At 44.1% G+C, this 17541-nt stretch overlaps 1 protein-coding gene and 1 long non-coding RNA gene across 4 annotated transcripts in view; one reads left to right on the top strand and one right to left on the bottom strand.

Moving 5' to 3' along the window:
• The window catches only part of UST (uronyl 2-sulfotransferase), a 277664-nt gene that overhangs the window by 93557 nt on the left and 166566 nt on the right, over positions 1-17541 (top strand). For 2 of the 3 annotated variants that reach the window (XM_079146881.1, XM_079146879.1), the window contains exon 2: positions 13891-13934. In XM_079146881.1, coding sequence (XP_079003007.1) covers positions 13891-13934 — 44 coding nt within the window. Of the gene's footprint in view, positions 1-11872; positions 12774-13890; positions 13935-17541 lie in introns of those variants that run through there. The other variant, XM_079146880.1, reaches the window with a different exon arrangement.
• LOC306665415 overlaps positions 1-17541 on the bottom strand; it is a 461853-nt gene that overhangs the window by 312008 nt on the left and 132304 nt on the right. The window lies entirely within an intron of this gene.

The following is a 17541-nucleotide window of genomic DNA, read 5'->3' as shown; positions in this document are numbered from 1 at the left end:
CAGTGGCCGCAGGTCACGACCCAGGCACCAGCCAAGCAGGAGAGAGAACTGGAAACACAAAAGCTTTTTTATCCATTTAAAAATGTTTTCTTTGACATGAACCATCAAGCGAGTTGTGATCCATCACCCAGCAAGGACTTCCTCATTCAGGAAGTCACCAGGACCCACTGATAGGTCACCCTGCTTAGTCCCCGAGGAAGTCTTCCAAATGGATTGTAGTTCAGCCTTCCTGTTTCTTCACAGTGGGGGTGTTTACACACTCACTAGGCACCGTCCAGTCTACACGGCTCTGCTGAGCAAAGAGCCCTGAGAGGGGTGGAGAGTGAGTCCCGTGAGCTGAAGTTCAAGTCCAGCTCTTAGGCCACCCAGCCATGCGGCCTTGGCTCAGCTCCCTCCCTTATGAAGGAGAGGAGCCAGTCTGCCCCACTGACCCCAGGGCTGATGGGAGGGACTGCTCATCAGCATGAGGGCTCCATGCTCACCTCTGCTCCTACTGGATGTGCCTGGAGTCCCTGGCACTTTCTGCCTCTTAATTGAGACGACATTTTCTGATCATGGTTTCAAAGTCCCCAGGACATCCTTAACCCTGATTTGACAAAGTGCAGTCCCACAGCTGTGCCGACGCCCTGTCCACATCCAGTGTGTTCACACCCTGCAGGTGCCCCTGCCCTTTCTTGTGGTCGTCACCCCTCTTTTCTCCCAGACACAGCCCAGGAGGCTCCCATTTCTTAGAACCGTGCCAGACTCCATTTCAGAGATGCATTTCTTCCAGCCTCCTCTTTGGTTCTCGTGGTGGCTGCTTTTCCCCTGGCCCGGGGCCTCCAATACAGGCTGCCCCTGTCTCCTGAGGTGCTCCTCCCTCCCTCCTTCCCTCCATCTCTTTCCCTGTGGTTCTTCTCACACCATCCTGGATTTTACTTACTAGACTCAGCACAGTCATACTTTGTATTCATCGTTTCCTGTCTGCCTTCCCCTTTTCATTGCAAATGTCCCAGGGACAGTTCCATGGGCTGGATGTTTGTGTCCCCCTCATACCATATGTTAAAGCCCTAACCTCCAACATGAGGGCATTTGGAGGTGGGTGATGAGGTTTAGATGAAGTCTTGTGAGTCGGGACCCCATGATGGGATTAGTGTTTGTATAAGAAGGAGAAGACAGATGAGAGGTCTCTTTCTCTGCCTTGGGAGGACACAGCTAGAAGGTGGCATCTACAAACCAGAAGGAGGGTCCTTACTAGAACTGGATCATTCTGGCACCCAGCTCCAGAGCAATGGGAAGTAAATGTTGTGTTTAGACCATCTCATCTGTGATGACTTCTTACAACAGCCCCAGTTAGGATCCAGCACAGTGCCTGGCTCGGAGCAGACCCAATGAGTGTTTGATGGGGACACAGGGGCTGTGCTAACTCTGAGCCCTCCCGCCACGCCCCCCACTGTCCTAGATTCTTAGCATTTCACTCACTTTTCCACACAAGGCCTGATCTCAGATGTGTTTGGTTCCTTTACTCAAGGTGATATTTGCAAGCGATTCTTCTTTTCAACAAACTTGCCAAAACTTGAATGTCTAAAGTAGAAGTTAAGAACTCCCTGAAGCCACGTGCCGAGTGATAGAGTTCTCTTTGGGAATTGTCTTTAGTGTTAAAAGCATGTACTTTAAAATTTTTCTCAATGATGTATTTTTATCCTTAGAGAAAAATTTGGTTATGTAAGAAAAGCTCAGTCATTCCAGTTCAGTTTGGAGAATAAGCTAGGTGATCGAAGTTAAAAAATTTGACCACTTAGGGTCAAAAGTGGCACACAGTGTCATTCATGTTCTGGGGTGAGTGCCTGGCTCTATTCTGAACCTCACTGTCAGCTGGGCTTGCATCTTAGTCTAATTACTTAACGCTTCTTTGCTTCAGTTATTTGCTCAGAAATTTGAGGGGCTGATCTATATGATATTTATGGTTTCTTTTCTGCTCTGAAATCACAACGTGTGTGTGTGCGCACACGTGCACATGCGTGTGTGCAGGGCAGGTGACCGTAGTGGCTGACAGCAAAGCTAGAGAGCAATCCCAGTCTTGGAACAAAGGCAGTTTCACTGGACTCCAGTGCTTTTCCAAATACTCTCCTTGTAGATGTTCTGTATGTTTGTTAAGGAGAGCGGTGTATCAGAACTTTTCAAACCATGGAATACTTAGAAAATAAGATTTTATGGTAAACTGGTGGGGATGGGGGTGTCCATATGAAGCTTGATGAAAACATTGCATTTTCTTTTGATTATGACATTATCAGGAAAACAAAATTCAAAATATTAGGAAAGATATTAAATGTTGAGATTGTAGAAAACTTCCAAGTAAAATAAAATAACTGAAATGTGTAGTTGAAAGTGGTGGCCTATTTTCAGACTTCAAACTTGAAATGCTCATTCAGTTCCTCAGTGAGCCTTTTGGGTGAACATTTCTATAAAGTTTTGAGAACCACCATTGACAAGAAATTTTGTTCATTTAAGGAGATGACAGAAAAACAGAAAAGCATTTTAACAGCTGTGAGAATTTCCTATTGCCTCTGTAACAGATTACCACAGAGCCGGTGACTTAAGGTAATGCAAAATCATTATTTTGCACTTTGTCTGAAATGGGTGTTAATCGGCTCAGATAAGTCATCAGCAGCTGTGTTCCTTCTGGAGACTCTGGGGGAGAATCTGGCTTTGTTCCTTTTCAGGGTCCATAGGCTACCTGCACTGCGACTCCATCCTCCCTCCCTCTGTCTTCAAAGCACATCACTCCAACTCTTACGGAGTGTCTGTCACATCTTGTCAGACTCTGAGCCTCCTGTCTGACTCTTATAAGGACCCAATTACATTGGGCCCACCCAAATAATCCAGGATGAGCTCCCCATCTCCAGATTCTTAATGCTTCTGAGAAGTCCTTTTTAGCATGTTCACAGGATCTGGGGATTAGGACAAGGATTGTTTGGGGGAGCGGGTCATTATTCAGCTGACCACAAGTACGCTTCGACAATTTACATCAACTGAAGTTATAAAGAACCAGCAGCACTTCCTTTTCTGTGGTTGACAAATGCCAGGTTGAAATTTCTTGCAATAAGGCTATCTTTTTATATTAGATATTTCAAAATAGTGGTGACTGCTGAATGGGACACACACTTGTAGAACAGCTGTCCTGTAGCTGAAGACCCACAGGAGGTAACCAGAGGTCCTGACTTGCTGCTGGGAGGTCCATCCCCACTCCTGAATAGCCAGCCCTGAGTACCACGCAGGCTCCTTTGAGCCCTAGGATCTTATGTTCTTCAGCAACCCTTTGTCCTGATTGGGTGGTGACACAGCCTGACATACATGTCTAGCTGGTGAGGGTTGGCCCCTCAGAGAGCTCACACCTCTCTCTATTAAGGCCACCCCTGTGCAGCCCCAGAATGATCAGCCTCAAAGACATGTATACCTCAAAACATGCTGTGGTCCCCAGACTGGAATCTCTGAGGGAGGCAGGGAGCGTGGGGGTGTGGAAATAGCATTGGGTCAGGCTGCGGGATCAAGTTCATGAGTACCTGCTGATTTCTGTCCCCCCGGGTGCAGATCCCTTTTCCTCTGACTTCCTTTATTGTAAAAGGGGATCCTCCTCCTAGGGGTGTCCCAGGAGTTGAAGGGGGTGAGGTCTATAGAGTGTTTGCCCAGTGCTTCAAATAGCAGAGGACATGCCGTGGGTAATGGCAAGGAGCGTGTGAGGGTTTTCAGGCTTGTCCCCGCAACCCCCGGCCCCCGTTAGGATAGTTTCTTACTCGGCTTCACCCCATCTGCCATGCGCTTATTAGGGAAGTGTGATTGCAGTCAACACAACTGAAAGTGTCGCCTCTCATGACAGCCACGTGGAGTCTAGGACCTGATAGAAGAGGAGGACTCATCCGGCTGCTGGGTAGAGGTGGGGTGTGCAGGCCTGGGGCTGCTGAAGGGGGATCAGTTGACTGTAGTAATTACCTTGGGGTAAGAACCTAATGGAAAGAAACAGAAACCAAAGTGATTCCATCTCTCATTGGTAGCCCAGTTCTGCCTGCCTAAGATCTTACTGTTCAATTACAATGAATTCCTGAGCTAACTTGGAAATAATATGTATTATACTTAGGTTGTTATTATAGCAGTAGTGCACTGATCATTTGATTCCTAAAGTAATTTCCTTCTATAAATTTACCTTTGACATCCCCAAATGGTTATTCAGATTTAATGAAAAGAAGTGATATGTTATAAAACAAGCCAGCGTTTTTGAGCTGGAAATAAAAGGGATGAGCATTAAATTGCTTTTAAGTTTAATTAGGAATGGCACCACTTTCTAAACCATAATTGATAGCAGTTTAATTTTGATATTATTTTTCAGTGTCGGGAATGCTTGTTTTTCACATTTAAGATCAAGAAAGTTTTTTCAGGATATCATTGCCTTTGTTAATTGACTGGGTAAGCATGTGAGATTTTTTTTTAAAAGACATTTTTGTGAAACTGTTTAAATAGCCATAGTTAATAAAGCTATTTGTTTTAATTCAGTGGAAGATAATTTCATTAAACCTTAAATAAAGCTGTGCAAGCAACTCTCCTCCATATAGTGTTTTTGTGGGCTGCATTAAATTTTAAGAAATGGAGCTACTGGAGACGTTCATTCCGTACACAGACTTCTCATTGTTAACAAGGGCTGATGTGTGTGGACAGCTACCTCTCAGAGAAATGCTACCCATGGTTAGTGGTGAGAAGTGTGGCATTAGCATAGCTTTCTGGCAAGTACAAAGCTGGGGCGCTGCCTGCCTCCACAATGATTCCTTCATTGATGGTGTCTTATCAGAGCCTGGCTCCAGGGGGGACATGTAGCCCCATGGGATAGTGTGCTAGGTAACCAGAATCCTGTGTGAGATGGCTTGTCCTGAATTTCAGAAAAAAGGAAAGGATTTCAATCACTTATGATTTTGATTTTAAAAGGATTCATAAAAGAAAGACTTTGAAAAGAATTGCTTGTGTTTCATGAAAATTGACACAGGGTAGAGGCGGCTTTTTTGACATTGACACTAATGCATATTATGGTTTCTATAAGGGGAATGAGAATAAAACATTTTTATTCTTCAGGGACCAATTCAGGCAGAAATAGATCTGCTAATGCAAGACTTCAGAGTCAAGAATAAATTATATCCCCTGAGGTTCTGGAAGTTCATTTGCACAGGCTAAAGGTAGATCAAATAATTTGGAAAAAAAAAGAAAAACTTCATACATTTTAGAAGATGTAGCGAGATAATATTGGAAAGTTATAGAAAATGTTAAAAATTATTTTATACTAACATTCATCCTTTATAATGTAAGCTGTCTCTCTGACCTCAGGTCTTCATTTGTTTTTCTAACTTTAAATACAATCATAAAATTAAATGTAACAGATAAGATGGGGTAACATGTAAGACTGAACTAGCAACCATTCATTGATTATTTACCCCATGCCAGGAAGGCATGGTGCCATGCTTTAAACACCTAACAGACATAATTTCACATTTAATGTTAAATGTACGTTTATAATGAATGGATTTAATTTTCCTAACAATCCTATGACTACATGTCCTCTTGTGACAAATGGGGTCAGTAGCCTCTAGGAGACTAAGGTCTGAGCTCTGAACCCAGTCCTTTGATTCTGGAGCCTGTAGCTTTCACTTCTGTGACTGGGGCTACTGTTCCGTGTCACCATCGGTTCTGTTGGTGAATCTTCCTTTGTCCGTTCAGGGATTCTCCTGGGGCTCCTTTCTACCCTCCCTCTAACATCGGAGTGATGGTTGATATTTACACTGCACAGCACCCTCGCCGCTGTGTTCAGGAATCCTCCTTTGGGTCATTGGTTCTAGCAGTTTGTTCTTCATATGGTTTTGCTGGTCTCTATTGGGTTCATGAAGGTAAGGCCTCACCTTTTCTCCCTCCCAGGCCCACCTCCTGGAAAGAGAAGATGCCTCTTTGAGCTGGGACCAGAGAGTGTCTTGGCTTCAGATTTTCCAGGAGCCTTTTACTTTCAGACCCTGTGGGCACCACACTTTAATGGGATCATGTATGAGTGTTTCTGGTGACTGAAGTAACAAATGTTGATCCTGGTTCTTACCTTGTGGGGTAAACCCCAGCGATGGAGGGTTGTGTACCTACCCTCTTGTTTGGCCCCATAAAGCCAGAGCTTCAACAGAACAATACATGATTCCAGGAAACTAGTTTCTGAACTATAAGCTCTGTAGATTATTCTTAAGACTTTTGGAGCCCTGGAAAGGTTTAGGAGATCCACGTGGCTTAAGGGGTAAGCTCTATGCCTGGAGGTGTCCTTTGCCAGTGCCCTCCCAGGCAGCCAGTAGCCAGCTTGGCACTTTCCAACTTCCTTACACCCTGGAGCGGGTGCTCAGCAGAACTGCTGGGTCAGCCTCCCCTGTCACCAGGAGTTCTGATCACCTGTGCTCCATTGGCTTTGTCCTATGGTGTGACCCTTGTGTAGAAATCTCCCACCACGAATGATGGAGGTGACCCCTACTTAAGAAGAGCCTGGATGAGATATGTTATTTTTACTTCTGGAAAATTGGATTTGCCCTGAGTTATGAAGTGCATTCATTTGTGTTCAGAGCTCAGTGGTTCTCCACTCTGGCTAGACATTAGAATTACCTGAGGAACTTTAAAAAGACACCAAATGCCTGGACCTTATCCCAGCATAATTCAATCGGAATAGCTAAGGCTGGGGCCTGGTATTGACATTTCTCAAAACCATTGCAGGCAAGTGGAATGTGCAGCAAGGGATAAAAACCCTGGTAGGAAATGGAGAGGTCGTGGAGACAGCTTCTGTGTGCTGCTGCAGTTATTCCTAGGAACACAATCAGTGCTGCTAGTAACACGTATTAGTTGCTTATTGTGTGCAGGTATTGTTCTGAGCATTTTTCACAGAATGAAATTAACCTCATGTATTTCTTACAATGAACTATGAACTAACCTCTGTTTACAGATGTGTACATGCACATCTGGAGAGGAGGTACAGTGGTGTGGTCCAAGTACAGCACATTTCTTGAAGCATTCCCTGCTATAAAAGTAACATGTGCCGGGTGTAGTGGCGCATTCCTGCAATCTCAATGGCTGGGGAGGCTGAAGCAGGAGGATGGTAAGTTCAAAGCCAGCCTCAGTAACTTAGCAAGGATCTAAGTAACTTAGCAAGATCCTGTCTCTAAGTAAAATATAAAAAGGGCTGGGGGTATGGCTCAGTGGTTAAGTGCCCTTGGAGTCAATCCCTTGTACCAGAAAGAAAAAAAAAAAAAAGTCAATGTGTACCCAGTTCAGGTATCCAGCTGATTTTTCACATTCTTTGTTCTGTCATGTAAGATTTAGATTGTTCTTTTATGGTTCGCCTGCTTTGGTTCTGCCAAAGGAGACCTGGGTAAAATATAGTAAAAAGAGTCAGAAATCTTCAGAGTCCAAGGCACAAATCCTGGCCTCCTAATTCCTAGTATCAGACTTCACATGAGTTTCCTTGAATACATTTTTGCTAAGAATACTTTGTAAGGTGGTTGAATTAGGGAGACCTTGATAACAAGTGAAGATGCTCAGGGAAACTACTGAGCCCCCAAGCTGTAACTCCCATGTACTTGCATTTAGCACCTTTGCATGTTTACAAATGATTTTTCATGTTCTATTTACAGCCTCCCTGAGAGGTCTTCATCATGGAGGACGAGTGTGGGATTTGGGTTGTGTTATAATTTCACTGGTTTCAAAGCCTGAGATCACTTACCCTCTAATCAGGGCATTTTAAAAGCATGGTTCAACCATGAGTGTGCTGTCAGTTTTGATGTAGAGTTCTGTGTTAACTTGTGTGTAGTCACATAACCAGCACCATCATCAGGGTACCCAACAGCAATGGGGAGGTCCCAGTGCTGGCATGTGGCTTCTAATCGGAAGCCACCGCCTGTCTCCTCCACCTACTCGAACAGCCTGGATCAGCTTAAATTCCTGTAGAAAGCTCAGCTCCATGCCAGCCCTCACTAGTAATTTCTTAGAAGTGAGAAGATAGGCCCGGTGAAGGTTTATTCAGCATGGGAGTGGGAATGTGGGGTGTATGCCTTTCCTTTTTCTCCAGCTTGACAAGATACTGTAATTCTTGAACCCTGAAGGAAGGACCCCAGACATGAAAAAGAGGCTGAAGTCAGAACTCCAAAGGCACATGTTCCTTTCTGGAAAGAAATATAAAGATGTGCTCCTCCAGGCCATTGAAAATAAGAGCACACCCCTGCGATCCTGGGCTGAGCTGCACTGCCGAGGGTGGACACGCAGGCCTGTGCAGATGGTGCCAGGGGAAAGCTGGCCCCTGCCCCAGCCCCAGCCCCTCATCAGCTCTCCTCCACCACTTCTTCCCTCCCACAGTTCAGAGCCTGAGCGCCACACCCGGGGGACATGGGTCTCACCTTCCTGTCCTGCAAATCAACACTCCAAAGAATCCTGTGCGAGGCAAACCAGCCCAAGCTGCTTTGAAGCCTAGGAGCCTATTCAGGGCAGCACAGTTTGATAACAGCTCATCCTTTGATCTCTGGAGTGAACGAGTTACTGACTTCAATTTCAAAAATTCTGGCAGTTTTGTTGACTTTGCCCCATGAATGAAAAACTCAGCTCAGATATCAATACAGTTACACCTTAGCAGAGGAGAAGCTTGTGTCCCTGGCCTCAGAAACACTGTCTCCCTCTCAGAACCTCTGTTGCCAGTGAGAGGCATTTACTGGCTCTGGGTTCTGATAAACTGCAGGGACATAACTAATGATCTGCTGGGGAGATTGCAGGACCTACGGTCCAAGTGTCAATACTGGTGAGCCCCGTTCCTTCCTGTGTGCAGAGAACAGTGTTAAGCAGGGCTGATTCATTTCTGGGTCATGACATCTAATGATGAAAGTCCTCTGTAGTGAAGAGAGGGAGGGAGAGCTAAGAAAATAATGAATTATCTTAAGAACTTCACATTAAGATATGATCGAGGCCTATCAGTAGTAGTCATACTATTCGAGTTTGAATTCTGCTGTGTTCTTTGCTGGCTGTGTGGCCGGGGTGAGATGCTTTTAACATATATCGCCTCGTGGAATTCTTGTGAGGATTGGGTGAAACACTTTCCTTTAACTTGCCCTGGAAATTGAACTCAGGGGCACTTTACCACTGAGCTACATCTTCAGTACTTTTTATCTTTTATTTTGAGAGAGTGTCTTGCTAGGTTGCTGAGGTTCTTGCTAAATTTGCTGATACTGGCCTTGAACTTGCGATCTTCCTGCTCCAGTCTCTGGATTCACTGGGATTACAGGTGTGCACCACTGTGCCTAGCTTAGGTAAAACAATCTTTACAAAATACCTGACAAATAGTAAGCACTCAGGAAGGCTAATGTATGCTTCAGTAGCAATGATAAGAATATCATTTCTCATTCAGTTTCTAGGTCCTGTACAGCAGGAGGTACTCTGTAAATTGTGACTGAATAGATGAGAGGGTGCTTAGTGAGGAGGTTAGGAAAACTGGTCAATGACAGCAGAGCCCTCACCTGCTCTGCCAAGGCTCATTGGTACATCTTGATTTTGAGGTATGTTTAACTCTGCCTAATACATATTGTTTGTCAACCCAAAGAAATCATTTAGTGTAGAATCAGTGTTAAGATAACTCTTAAGTCAAAACCCTTACAAAAGAAGACATTGAACACAAAAGGGATATCACTGACCATTTTGCTGTGATAACACTGTTTTCTTTTAAAAAAATATTTTAGTTGTAGATGGATATAATATCATTATTTATTTTTTCTGTGGTGCTGAGAATCAAACCCAGTGCCTCACACATGCTAGGCAAGTACTCTTACCACTGAGCCATGACCCCAGCCCAATAACACAGTTTTCTTAGTTGCAGTTTTTCCCATATGTAAAACTGACAAAGGATTTAACTGTACATTCAGTCCAAAGGTGTGCAGTAGGACCCAGACCTACACCAGTGGGGTCAGTTTTGCTTATAAATGAAAGGGGTAAAAAGGGAGGCTCACGTTCAGGCTGTGTAGAGGGTTTACAAACTGGACATTGTGATTCCACGGAGGTTGGAGAATCACAATCACAATGCAAACTTCTGTCTCGGGCTTACTTTGTCTCTGGTCCTGGGTTCAGTGCTACATGTGCATTATTTTATTTAATCCCGCACCATATCTAGTAGCTGGGTGCCATCATTATCTTCAGTTACCCAAGAAGAAATAGATAGAGGATAGGAAATGACTCAGTGTCATGCAATTGCCATGGCGTTGAGTTGTGAGGGGATGGATTTTGAGGCAGACTGTGCCCGTGTCTTCCCCTCCAAGATGGCGCTTTCCTACCACACTCCATGCTTAGTATTTCTGTTCACTTGTTGAAAACATTGCAAACCATATGACTAACGAATAACTAAGGCTAACGTACAGGTAAGATTTCACATGGTTAAGACATCTAGTACGGAGAGTGAATTAAGTTAATATTTCATTCATTAAGCAAATTCTGACTAAGTTCCATCTTCTTGCAGGCTCTGTTGCACTGAGCATGTCAGACAAGTCCCTGTCCTCAGGGAACTTGTACTCTGGTTGGAAGAGACAGGCGATAAGGTATTAAGTAACAAGTATGCTATTCTAAAATGGGGCTATTCAGAGAGGGCATCTAGAGGGAAGTGACACTGAATTGAGCCTGAATGAAAGGGATGGAGAAGAGCTTTCCTAGGACCAGTTCAAAAGGCCCCTAGTTGATAGCAGCTTGGTGTGTTCTGGAGCAGAGAGAAGGCAGTGGTGGCTGATGGTGGTGGGATGCAGGGCCTGGGTCATATATGGCATCCCAGAGCATGGTGAGGGTGTGAGAAACAGATTTTTTTTTTTAGCAGATCACTGATGTGATTTAAGTGATAGATTTAAAAGAGCTTTCTTGTTACTGTTTGAGTAGAGGAAGAAACTAGGGATAAATAAACAGACACAGGAACTCTACTGGATGGCTCAGAGGGACTGGTGAGAAGTGGTTAGATCTGAGTAATAACTTGAGAGCCAAGCCAGAGGACCTGTGACTGGGTGCATCAGTATGGGGTAGGGGAAAGAGATGGATCAAGGGTCAAGCATGACTCTTGGACTTTAGCCTGAAAAAAGGAACATGCTTGCGGGAAAAGACATGTTGTACAACCCGATAAGGAAGACAGGAATTTGGGGGATGGGAGCATATGAGGTTTTCTGTTTTGGATGGGTGAAATGTGAGGTGCTTTTAGACATCCAAGCTGAGGTGCTAAGGTGTGGGGTTGCCTCATCTGAAATTTGAGTTAGTGATCAATCATTTGAATCAATCCCTTTAAGGAGTGTTTAGAAATGTCAGTTCTTTTGGAAGCTTCTAGCATTTTAAGAATATTTTGTTTTTGGAGCTCTCTTTGATCCTTGAGATGATACCTGGAAAACATGCTGGAGCATGTTGGGATTTCTCCCATCCCTCTGGGGAAGACACATCCCCATCATAAGCAGATGGGAACTCTCTGCAGTCATACCGGCTACACTATTGTGAAATATTCTTAAATAGTTCTCTAGATGTCAGCAACCATTTTTATGCACATCCTTTTTATTAGGTGTGATATAGATCTTTCTGCTTATGTATATTCCCCTAGAGTTCAGTGCAGTAATTAAGAGCTAACAAATGGTTAATCACATTCACATTTAAAGATTCCTGAAACAAGCCCAGTCACGAACATGGTGGGGTTTGCATCTTGTCCATTAAAATTGGATCCTGTTATCCCTTTATAACAGGATCAGAGTACGATTTCTGTGGAAATAAGTGTGTTACAAATCAGAAGACTACAAAGAAGGGCTGCAGGTTGACTCAGTGTGGAAAAACGTATAAGCCAAACACCTCTTATTTATTATGTTTGGATATATTTCTCCAGTTTTACTGTCCCTGGCTTAAGCTCTACTTCCCCTATTTTTTTTTTTCTTCTTCCAGTTTCCTAAGTCACTTTTACTCTTTCTTTTCAAAAGCACCTTTCATCCATCCAAACTAGGACATTTATCATACCCCAGTCTCTTTTCCTCTAAGTATTCTTGTTTTTTAACAGCTTCTACATGTGTTCCAGGAGTAGGTTCCAGCGAAGATGAGTTTCCTGGACTCACAGGAGTCTCCTATTAGACTGATTGCATCATTGGTTTTCCCATGTGATAGTGTCACCAGATGGTAGCATCTGCCATGCTTGGGCTGCATGGAAGCCTGAGATGACATACCTCTGGGTAGGCTTTTCAGATGGGCAGATGCCCAAACACACACTGGAAAAACCAGTCTTCTCTCCTTCCTGAAGATTAATACTCTTGTAACTATGACTAACTTGCTGAATTTCTCCAGGCCTCTGTTTTCTCCTCTCTAATATGGGGAGAATTCTAACCCATCTCTGATATTTGAATTAGATGAAGGAATTTCTGTAAAGCACTTAACGATGTACCTAATGCTTTAAAACATAAATTCAGTGAATCTTGATTCCCTTCAAAATTTATTTATTAGGAAACACCAACCACACTGTCTAAAACACACATGCCAGTAGGCAGCTATTAGTGAACATCAATCAAACTGGACTGAAAAGACAAAGGGAAATTGACAATGTCAAGGCAAACTGGTGAAACAGCAGAGGTGTTCTCAAAGTGTGTTGCCAGGATCAATGGCATCTCCATCACTTGGTTGCTGGTTAGAAATGCAAGTTATCAAAACTACTGAATCAGAACTTTGGGAATGGGACCAAGACATCTGTGTCTTATCAAACCCTGCAGGTAATTATGATGCACACATAAAGTTTGAGAGTCAGTGGTCCAAGGGAAACTCAACAAGCACTGGGCATGAAACAGTGGTGGTGCATGCCTCTGCAGGTGTGTGTTTGTGTGAGTACACGCCCACATGGGTAGAATATTTGTTACTGCCAAGACTGGTAACCAAGCATCATAATGAAACCAGCGTTTTGAGTGAAGCTTGATTCACTGCTTCTGCTGGCAGGTGAGGTCTGCACAAGCTGCAGGCCTTTGCAGCCAGAAGTGTTGCAGCTCATAATGGCAGGCCGTGCTCTCCAGTGTTGTAGTAGACCTCGGAAGCTCATCTTCCATTTCTTCTGTCAGGGTTCTCGTCTCATGGATTCAAAGGATGAAATCCACACACCAGGATGAGTGAGTGTAAGGGTAGGATTTATTGAAGAAGAGAAATAGGAACAGAATTCTTGCCCTTCAAGAGGGGACCCTACCCAGTGTGCTAGTCTAGTGGCTTATATAGCACTTGGCTGACTGCTCTTGGTCCAAATTTATGCTACTTAGGGTTTGGAAACTACTAACGCCTTTGGTCAGTTCTTGAGTCTGAACTTTCATTCAAGTCTGCCCCACTTTCATTTCCTCATGGTGGGTCAGGAAGCAGGAGGTTGAGGTCATCTGATGGGGCTCAGCACTGTGTGGAGTGGGCTTCTGCAGCAGGCACCATACCGTGCCCAGGTATGGCTGCTGAAGGGTGACAAGATGGCATGTCTGGGTGCAAGCTTACCTTATGGTGGGCTCGCCTGGATGGTGGGCTCACCTGTATGGTGGGCTTGCCTGTATGGTGGGCTCCATGCAGCCACAGGCTGTGCTTGCCACTCAGGCTCCAACCCACTTGGCTACCACTCCACTGCCACTTCTCAGCAGGGACCAGTAGACTGGCTTCACAACTTGACAGCCGGGAGCCAAGTCACTAATATCAGCAAAACCCACCCAAACTAATGGATGGATTATCCATTTTTTCTTTGGTACTTTTGTCTGAATAGACATATATGAAGTGCTTATTTTCACTGACTTTGCATTAAATTTATTTGGGATTTAAAAAAAAAAAATGACCCATCAACATTTTTCTCCCTTTTTTTTTTTTTTCTAGGAAATTCCACTTACTTGGATGACCATGGACCACCTCCTAGTAAGGTAAGGTCTTTTCCTTTCTCAGTACTTGGAGCTTCTGATTTTAATAGCTCCTGGACCACTAATAACACCAACCAGATGCCTCCTAGTCCTGGAGCATTTACAAGAAGATAGTAGATGATGAATGCCAATTTAATCAACCTCTAATGCAGAGGAAGGAGACAAGCATGAAGATAGCTAAGTGACATGGGAGGGAGAGCCATAACTCCATTACTTGGAGAGCTGGAACTGCCCAGACACTGGAGCCACCAGCTCACTTCAGACCTTGACCAGCTTCTCCTGTTGGCCCTCACCTCATTTGCCCCAGCTGGCTCACGAAATTCTTCACAACCTGACTTCCCAAGCCTTGGATCCTGGTGCCGACTCACCTCAGTCCCATTCTCTGTGGCCTGAAATGGGACTGAGTCTGAACTGCCTGAGTCTGAGCTGCCCTGGCCTAGCCTGGCCTGCATGCCCACTTTGGTTCTTTCTATAAGCAATTCTATTTGACTTTTAAGGGTCAGAACAGTTCTTTAGTGTATTTTCCCCACTATTCTCTATTTTCTTGAGCTTCATGGAAACCAAATGCCAATCTATTACAAGATAAGAACAACAAAGTAATCGTTGTATATAAGAAAATCTTTATAATACAATATTCTCTCCTTTTTTCTAAACTTACATCCTTTGTACTTTCTTGACATCGCTTTATTTTCCTTGTTGGGAATGTTGACAAAAGTTGATCAGTCCTTGGGAGAGGGGGATGCCCTTGACTAAAGTTGGCAACCCTTTATCAGTCTTGCTTGAAGAATTTTGGGTCTGGCCTGTGAAGCCTAGCTCTCCTAGTCCTTGGTTTTCCTAGTCTTTGAACACTGAAGGAGATGCCTACAAAGTACAGTGATAGGTTCATGATGAGAAAACAGTGAGCCACCAAGCTTGGAGGCTTTGTGTATTTGAAATCACCACACTTACAAGCATGGGCTTTGGAAAAAAATATTTCTGAATGCAGCACAGGCTCCGTCACTTTCTAGCTATATTGGCATTCTCCCTGGCCTGCCCGGGATGGAATACTCTGTCCAAGACCCAGTCAGCACCCTCCCAAGGCTGCCCTGGCTCAATATTTTGAGCCTCAGTTTCTCAAGCAACAGAGTAGGACTAAATATATTACCTATGGCAGGATATCAGAAAGGATTGGATGAGCTGATATATGAGGAGCACTCAGCACTGACATGTAATAAATAGTAAATCAGCAGTAGCTCGTGCTTACATGACTGGGGTGATGGTGCTGTTAATGTTATCAGTGAATTTTAGAGTAGTGTTTACCAAATTCATGAATGGCCCTACCATTGACCTACTGCGTGCTTATTGAGTGCTTATGATGGTAGAGTCCCTAGAAATATAAGAAGCAAGAACAATAAAAATAGCTCCTCTCCTGTAGGAGCAAAAGCATATTGAGGACGGTGGGCCACTGGAGAGTAAGTTCTACGTCTAGTGTGCATCCTCACATCCTGCCATCAGCCTTAAGACACAGAGGAACAGTGTGGCTCTTCGTCGAATTTCATCGAACTGGATGGTGGAATCCAGAGCTGGAATCTGAATAGGTTTCCTGGCGCCTGTTCCAAGTTTTTCGACACCCGGCCAGTACTCTCCAACTGGAGCTTGCATCAGAATCACCTGGAGGCTTATTAAAATTCAGATCACTGGGCGCCACTCCCAGAGTGTCTGAGTCAGGAGGTCTGAGGCAGGATCTGGGAATTGGCATTTCTGACAGGCTCCCAGGTGAGGCCAATGGCTGTGGGTCAAGAGGCTTCATTTGAGAACTGCTGCCCTAAAGGCCATGGATAGAAAGGAAAGCACTGCCCTAGACATTTTCTTCACTGTTATTAACACAGAAGGAGTGACATGGCTTATTATGTAAAATTTATTTATTAAGATAATGACGACTCCTGATTATTAAGTGAAGCATATTTCCTTTAGTCAATAACCAGCCTAGGAGGGGAAGATGGGATTAGCTGGCTATGCCTTGGGGGACATCCTTCACGTTTGCTTCATGGCTTGTCAAGATATTACTTGGGGTCCTCGGCTTGACAAACAGGATTTTACCTGGTCAGAAAACTCAGGCCCATTTGATATGAACTTGCTTTCTGGGAACTTTTTGCTTGGTGGTGGCCGGCCTGCACCATCTCTTCAGGCGGCCTGCTGGCCTTGCTAAAGCTGGGCTGCTGTCCCGCCTGCCCCTCTGCCAGTGTCGTCAGCTTTTGGATTTGGTGTTTGGTCTGCTCGCTCCCCTTCTGCAGCTGAAGTTCCTAATGATCCACAAGAATGATCGCGTTGTATCACATTCTTTTAGACCACTTTCAGAGTAAAACCAGTTTTGTAAACTCTTGTCCAAGCTTGAAAATGGTGAGCATAATCTTTTTAAACCAGCAGAAGTTTTTTTAGAGATTCTTTCCCTATAAATGCTCATTGTCTAGGAGTGGAGTGGCAAAAACGCTCCCGACTTTTTATGCAGAAGCCATAAGAATGTAAAAGTGGGTAGGAATAATATTGGTATGTGAACATCTCTTCATCCATGTGTCTGATTTTTGGCACGATGGGACTGAATCTCAGAAGTGATGAGATCAGACTTCCAGATAAAGATCCCTGAAGTGTCCCCTGGGGTGGGGCCTTAGTTATTTAGATCTGCAGACCACTGGCTTATCCAGAGACACGGTGGCATCCAGAGGATAAGGACTCACACATGTCTGGCTTCTGGAGTGAACCCAGCCTGGCAGGGGAAAGTCAGACCCAGGCCAGACCCATATTTTTCATATTTGTTTAGCACTCAGAAATAGCTTTTTGATGCCAAAGACTCAGAGTTGTGCTCTAGATAAAATAAGAGTTTAAAACCCTGAAAATATACTGAGGTTACAGCAAGTTCTCATTTTATTAAAAGTTCGATTTCACAAGTTTCACATTCCACAAGTAATAGCCATTTAGGGAATGGGGTGTGCCACACAGCGTGGACTAGGCTCAGGGCCTCGTGCTCCAGGATTTTCATAAGGAAAAATCAAACGTCTCTGATTTTCACTTGTTTTTGAAATCCACTTGGACCTCACAGCTCACCTCTGGGTTTGAGTGACGCTGTTATTGAAAGGTAGATGTTAATGTGTTCTTCTGGCTACCATTTTTTACTACCATGGTGCAGCTTAAGGTTGGAGCCCTACTGAGAATGACCGTGGAGATCTCTAGTGAATGAAATAGAAAGATATTCTTGAATGTACACTCAGCTATGAAACAATAGCACTTTTTGTAAAATTATATGCATATATGTTTATGTCCATAGAAAAAAACCTGGAAGGTTATAGTGTTTTCTGCAGGTTTGAATTTATTAAAGTAATGCCTGCTCAATCTAGAAATCAGAAAAGTCAGTTTCCTGGTGTAAGAGATTAAAGATTAACAGATGATGGTGTCCAGAGCCCCCGGAACAGCCTGCTTGCTGAGGGGTTGATGTCTTCCTTGCTTGGCTTCACTTCACCTGGAATGTGGGTACCTGGTGGGAACAGCAGGCATCAGCATGAGAAGTTCAGTTGGCATAAATAAGATGCGGTTATCATTTCACATATGTAAGGGCCCCAAATCTGATAGGTAAGGA

This window comes from Sciurus vulgaris (assembly GCF_902686455.1).
Source record: "Sciurus vulgaris genome assembly, chromosome: 7".
NCBI classification, from domain to species: domain Eukaryota; kingdom Metazoa; phylum Chordata; class Mammalia; order Rodentia; family Sciuridae; genus Sciurus; species Sciurus vulgaris.
This window is presented reverse-complemented; position numbering and strand designations above follow the sequence as displayed.